Raw genomic sequence first — 6,413 nt, forward strand, 5'->3', positions numbered from 1 at the left:
TCAAAATATATTCAAAAAAATATTTTTTAATTTTTTATTAAGACACGGTTAGACACAATAGAGTCCAAAATGTGTCTAACACGTGAAGATAGCAACTCAGTAAAATATTCATACTTCATAAGTATACAACAAAAATCAGTATCAAATCAATTAGCCGTATAAATTACATATTAAATAAAAAGTATATATTAAAAATAAGTTAAATATAACACACATATATATAACAAGTATTTGGTTTCTCTGCTTAGCTTTTATGTAGTTGTATATTTTAGTAGTTGGGTAATTAATTGGTGCATCATGGCATTGTCCTAAAAATTAATGGAGTTTATTTTATTTATGGATTCATATAATTTCTCCAACAAGAGTACACCTGGAGGAAGATCACATTCACGATCATATTATATACAAAGTTTCTTTCATTCACAATCACACCACTTTTCTATGTAAGGAATTTCAAGGGTTTCTTTTCTTTTTTTTTTTCCACCCCAAGAAAATAATACTGAATAGTGAGTGAAAAAGGGTAAAAAGGGTCATCCATTTTGTTTTTGTCATCTTGTGTGTGGGGGACTCACATGGCCAAGTTTTGAAGGAACACATTTTGTTTTTCTCTTCTCCCAAAGATGATAGGCATAGTGTAGTGTACTGCAGCATTTCAAACGGAAAGGGATGAGAAAACAGGAAAGAATTTTTCTACTTTTTGAGCTTTGACATTTTGCATGCAACTCATTCAGGTTTGTTGCAAAATTGATCTAGAAGTAGCAGACAGTTTGGAAAATTTATGGAAGTAGTTGACAAATAAATAATAAAAAACCTAACTGAGTAGTATTTCTTTGAACACCATATCGATTACTTTGTGCCAACATATTACTCATCCACAATTCGATGTAGTGTGGCCGATCCACACCCTCCAATGATGGATGCAATTTGGAGTATGTTTAAGAAGGTGGAGACTCAGGTGCAGTTTTTTCACATAAAATCGATAATTGAAAATCATTAGATGATAATTTAATCAAACTTGTCAAATCATTTATAAGAGTTCTTGACTATCCACTTCACATGAAGTTAACCTCATGTGAGTTTCCATTGTTTAAGAAACATTTCTCTAATCTAATTGCAAAACCTGGTCAACTAACTAATCTCTTAATAAACAAGAAGGAAAACTCTGTGAGACCAAAGCACATCTTAGGATCTAATATGAATTTTTGTAACATACCTGTTTATTTTTTCTGTTTATCTGTGGAGCAATCAATCAACATGAGGTCTAGCAGCTTGAAGCATCTCAACAATTAGAGTCTTAATATCCCTAAAAGAAAAACAGACAAAAAAAAGAAAGACTTTTAAGTGAATAGATGACAACCACCAAAGAAATCTTATTCTCCTAGTTTAATAATGATTGATTTTTCTTTTAATACTTTAAGAAAAGCCATAAGTCCATGGTATCATGGTAATAAGAGGAAGATCACCCAAATTAGTCATTCCCTTAGACGATTTTATATATACTAGTGTATTAATACGTACTAACATGCCTATTAATCCACTTTTCTATATATGTAATAATGACAAATATGTTGGTCAACATGAAAATTTCTTTACATTCTATCTAAGAAGTCTTTGATTAAAGTCTCAGAAATAACAAAGCATTTTGATGAATTATATATGATGAAGGAAAAAAAATTTATGCACCAAACATCCCATTCCCGTTATATATTGTATAGACAATCATGAATACAATCCCAAAAGTATAAAAAAGAGAGGAAATATATAACACATGAAAAGGTTGTTACCGATATAAGACAACACTTATATTCAATCAACTGAAATAATAACCTAGACACAACAAGCAATACTACCATATGCAATTATCCATCAAAAAGGTTGAAACAAAGCATAGGTTTGCATAAGTAAACTGGTTACTAGAAGAGAGAACTTAATGAACATCTATGATTCTGTACTTTCTGTCTCCTGCACGTCGAGGAAAAGGTACTCTGAGCTTGAAAGTATCACCCTTATAACCAGCCTATAAAAGAAAAGAACGTAAGACATCTAATGAAGAAGGAAGAAACTTCAAAGGAGATGTAGCTGCGAGAGAGGAGAAAAAACTCTTGGAACTTTAGAAGGGCCAAATATATCATTAAGAATTTCATTCGTTTAATTTTGGTGAATTTTAAGAACTCCTAAACTAAAAAGGTAGCAACCAAGGAATAGTGATAAATTAAAAAATAAAAATACCTTGACATTGAAGCCAACACTATCAACATCTAGCATGTATGCAGATTCCACCTGCAAATGGTCAACTCCGAAAATTAATGCTGAAACATCATCACCTGTTCCCCCCATTAGAGGGGAAAATGTAGTAATTTGGAATGCATATTGTTTTTGGAATATGTAATTTTATTTAGCCCTCTAATGTCCCGGCAATTTAGCACCAAGTAATACATTGTTATCCTCGTCGATTTTCTTAGGCATGTTCATTTGCATCCTACCTAACATCGTTGTCTCACACCAATATCTTAAAATAGGAATTCTACATGATGATAACAGGTGAACTAAACTGCGTAATTTCTCGTCGATATCATATACTGCTTACTGTAGAATGTTCAAGATTACATACCGGAACTGAGGTCCAGTGCTGCACAATCACTGTTGTATCCTCAGCATGATCTTTGTTCATATGAGACTGATAATAACATGGTTAATCATAGAACAATTAAAGGCTGATTATTTACATGAAAAATATGATGGCCAGTTAAAGATCAATACCACCACCGGCTTGGAAAACTGAGCTAGGGGATCAACTTTTGCAGCTTTATATTCATCTGGACTGAACTCTGTAGTCAAGCCAAAAAGTTAAATAAAATGGTGTAACAGATAATTTAACACACAAGAAATTTACTTAACAGATAATTTAACACACAAGAAATTTACTTGTGATACAGAAATGGTGGTTGTTTATTCCTGAATCTTCCTATTATTATGGCGAAACATTACAAAGGGCATTAACCAAAGAGAAGAAAGACATCAAATTTTCATCTCAAACTGAAAGAATTCTCAATACATATATTTTTTCTCATGCTTATCCTAAAACCAGATAAAAAAAAGCCATGCAATTCCAATCATCCCTTATAATACAGAATATGCATTTGGCTTTATTTTATTCATTTATTCTTTTGCAGGTTGATTGTATTATTATGTTGTGTTCACTAACAGCAGCTAACTATCCCTCACAGAACCAAAATAAAAAAGGGCAGCCTGCTCCATAAGCATCCCGCGATAACGCAGAGTCTGTGGAAGGGCAACACCCAAAGAGTGTAATGTACGCAGTCTAACCTGATAATTAATACCAAGTCTAAAACCCCCTATTGCATGCAAGACTCCAATCATAATGTTAAAGGATACCCCCTCTTTTCTTTTTCCCCAAACCACCACCACCACCATCTATCTCTCTTGTGAGTTTCAGAATAGCATTAACGGGAAAATAAACCAACAAGAAGGGCATAGTTAGCAAACCTCCTGATCCTAACAAAGCTGTAGCAACACCTGACACATATCGTACAACTTTCGGTTCAATGCGCAGAAAATGGAAGTCCCCAAAGTCAACCTTTAATAAGTGAAATTGATACTGGTTAATTATATAATGATAAGAAGAAAGGAGAAAAGAAATGCAAGAATAGAAGAAAGATGAACAAAGTTACCCAAAATGCATTGGGATGTCTTGCCAAATATGCAGCTCGTACGGCTTCTTTATCGTTTTCAGGTACCTAAATAACATTTTCACGAAAATATTTAGAACCCAGCAGCACAATAACTATGTAACGATTATGTAGCCCAAACCACAATAGTAAAAGCAAATGAAAATATTGAGAAATGAACAGAAGATATTAACTTACAGAGACAGCATCACCGTGTAAAGTGACAACTAGATCAGTCCTATCTTCAGGATCTCTAGGCACCAGCAGTGAACATTTAGGATTTGCAGCCAAGTCCTGTAAAATATAGAAAACATGACTCTTTAGCTATGGAAGTAAGCCTTTGATTCGGTAAGAGCTGGAGTTGGGGTGTTTGTTTTGATTTATAGTTGTCAATATGATCATGGGCTTGTTGCGCACATGCTAAATAAGATTGAAAATTGAATTCATAGCCTTGTACAAGCCAAGTTTGAAACAATGTGCTAGATGGTTATATAGATAACTCATTTTTGAAAACCTCAACTTACATATGGATTCGTAATCCATCAGAAAACTTTTGGGGAAATGAAAAGAAAAGGAACCTTCGTATGAACTGCCAAGTCGCTCACTGCTAGTATCGGATATCCATTTGCATCACATGCAAAGTCCACCATCGACCCAGATGGATAACCCTCAAACTTCTGCATGTTAATGATTAGATAAGTAGTGGATATTTGAGTTGTCAGCGAACAAATGATAAAACAAAATTCTATGTCATACTGTAATGAGTAAAAATAGGCCCAATAGCGCAATTAGAAATTTCTCATTAGGAGTAGAATTTACTATAAATTGAGTAGTAGTGATAGAATCAAGGAAGGAAGTATTGAGTGAATTGTATCTTTCTTTCTTTGGAATTCCATCAATGGAATTATTCTCTCCCTGTATCTCTCTACCCTAATTGATTCTTCTCTAATTTCTCTCTAATTGATTAATTCTTCCCTTTTCTAATTTCTTCCCCTTACACATACATATGAATGTAAAAGTCAGTCAAATTAAGTTTCACTGCTATGCCAAACATGGACTCTCATTATCAATCAGTTTATCAGTGTGATTCAGGTGGGGCAAGTTGTTTGCAGTACCTTCAAGTTTTCAGAATCAGAAGAACCTGAATATGTGGGCATGAACAGAATACGAAAACTAAACATCCAAAGAGGGAAGAATCTCTCTCCATGTCTCTCTTATTTAATCACAATTTCATTTTCTGTAAAGCTGTTTTGGCATTTCATCTAGATAAAGATATCTCTTTGACAAAGTAGATTAATTTTGACACAATTGCGGTTATGAGTTTTACACTATTATTCAATCACTTAGAACTATATGTGAAACCTTTGAAATAAGGAAAGCACAATTACGGTTATGAGTTTTACACTATTATTCAATCTCTCTGACAGATTCATGTGTTGATTCATGATCTGAGATCAACTACTATATTCAAACTTCTTAGCACATAGAAAAGGCACAATCAATTATCCAAGTTCATGGTAAAGGAAAGCACAGAAACCTTTGAGTAGGTAGATAGCATCCCGCGCACGCTGCGATCAAGGAAAGTTCGAATTTCTTCTACCGGTGGAAGCCTAGCAGCTTTTTCCTACCAACAACAACAACATCATCATTATACATTTGATTTTCAACTAATCCTGCTGAGTTCTGATATCTACAAAACCATATTATTGATCAAACAATGTTGTAACTACTTTGAGATTCATTCATTACTAACATATAATTAATTTGACATAATACCTGATGCGCCTGAATTAACTGAAAAACATCATCTTTGTTGATGTTAACACCGCCAGGGGACGCAGTCTGATTCAGAAATCAGCGTTAGCACGCAGTAAAAAAAATATATAAAAGAAAAAAAAATCACAAACACACACACAGAGTCGAGCTAAGATAATCGTAAGTTCATAACAATAACATTAGGTTGATTAGAACAACAAAACTTTCAGCCATCAATCAATTCATAATTGTAGCGATCAGATACAACCCAAAAAACAGTTGATAGCCAGAATTATATTAATAAAACAAAAACAAAAATAATTAAACTTTGGAATAATATTATGCAAAGTTTGACTTTTTAAGCTTGCAAGCTAATTATTTTGCAATTGGGTCAAAGAAAATGCATGAAAAGGGAGAAAAAGAGAGTGGGATTACCGGAGCGGTGGATTGGGGTGAAGCGGCCATGGAAACAGAAAGAGTAGGAGTGAGAGTGGGAAAGGTGAGGGAGTTTGGTGAAGAAGAGTTGCGTTGGGGTGTGAGAGGGGAAAGAGGGACGAGAGAAGAGGGTTTATTAATATAAATGCCATTTGGCCGAGAAAATGGGGAAATTTTCATCAATGGCGTCACCATAGTCTTCATCTTTTGTTTTGGTTTTGCTGTCCCAACCGACCAACCAACCAACCAGTAACCTCACTTTCCTTTCTTTCTTCTTTCTAGTGTTTTAGTTGCTTCTCCCGATGCTTTTATTTTGAGAAGGATTTATTTATGACGTGCCCGTTATTTTTTTTTTACTTTTTTGGTGATTGAAAATTTAAAATAATTAAGCAGACAAAAAATAAAGTCTTAAGAGATTAAAAAAGCATAGAGCGATTTTTTTAAATATTTATCTTTAATTTTTTTAAAGCACGGAAAGTTTTACATGCTGCGAATATGATCTCAATGTTATCATGGTGTTTACTATTGTGTTTA

At 33.7% G+C, this 6,413-nt stretch overlaps 1 protein-coding gene across 4 annotated transcripts; it reads right to left on the reverse strand.

The window, feature by feature from the left end:
• LOC107604967 lies at positions 304-6,181 on the reverse strand. 4 transcript variants are annotated; one of them, XR_001612439.2, is made up of 13 exons: positions 5,880-6,181; positions 5,466-5,531; positions 5,227-5,313; positions 4,268-4,366; positions 3,888-3,983; positions 3,693-3,758; positions 3,508-3,598; positions 2,761-2,828; positions 2,612-2,677; positions 2,230-2,280; positions 1,937-2,017; positions 1,214-1,303; positions 304-642 (listed from the first exon to the last, which is right to left on the reverse strand). XR_001612439.2 is itself a non-coding variant. In XM_016306695.2 (13 exons), exons 1-12 carry the CDS (start codon positions 6,081-6,083, stop codon positions 1,246-1,248), a joined length of 1,017 nt encoding a protein of 338 aa, XP_016162181.1. In that variant the 5' UTR covers positions 6,084-6,181; the 3' UTR covers positions 304-642; positions 1,214-1,245. The 4 variants fall into 4 exon arrangements, 3 of the variants coding, with proteins under 3 accessions (XP_016162181.1, XP_020960460.1, XP_020960461.1); XM_016306695.2 differs by having other exon boundaries at positions 1,953-2,017; XM_021104801.1 differs by lacking the exon at positions 304-642 and having other exon boundaries at positions 1,221-1,303; positions 1,928-2,017.

This window comes from Arachis ipaensis, chromosome B06 (assembly GCF_000816755.2).
Source record: "Arachis ipaensis cultivar K30076 chromosome B06, Araip1.1, whole genome shotgun sequence".
Lineage (NCBI taxonomy): Eukaryota > Viridiplantae > Streptophyta > Magnoliopsida > Fabales > Fabaceae > Arachis > Arachis ipaensis.

Bases quoted from the DNA above. Each gene is read 5' to 3' on its own strand.
- LOC107604967 (XM_016306695.2), bottom strand. From the start codon at position 6,083: ATGAAGACTATGGTGACGCCATTGATGAAAATTTCCCCATTTTCTCGG. The intron at 4,367-5,226 runs GTTTCTGTGCTT...ATTAACATGCAG, and splicing joins TGCTATCTACCTACTCAAAG to AAGTTTGAGGGTTATCCATC. The intron at 3,984-4,267 runs GTTCCTTTTCTT...TATATTTTACAG, and splicing joins ACTTGGCAGTTCATACGAAG to GACTTGGCTGCAAATCCTAA.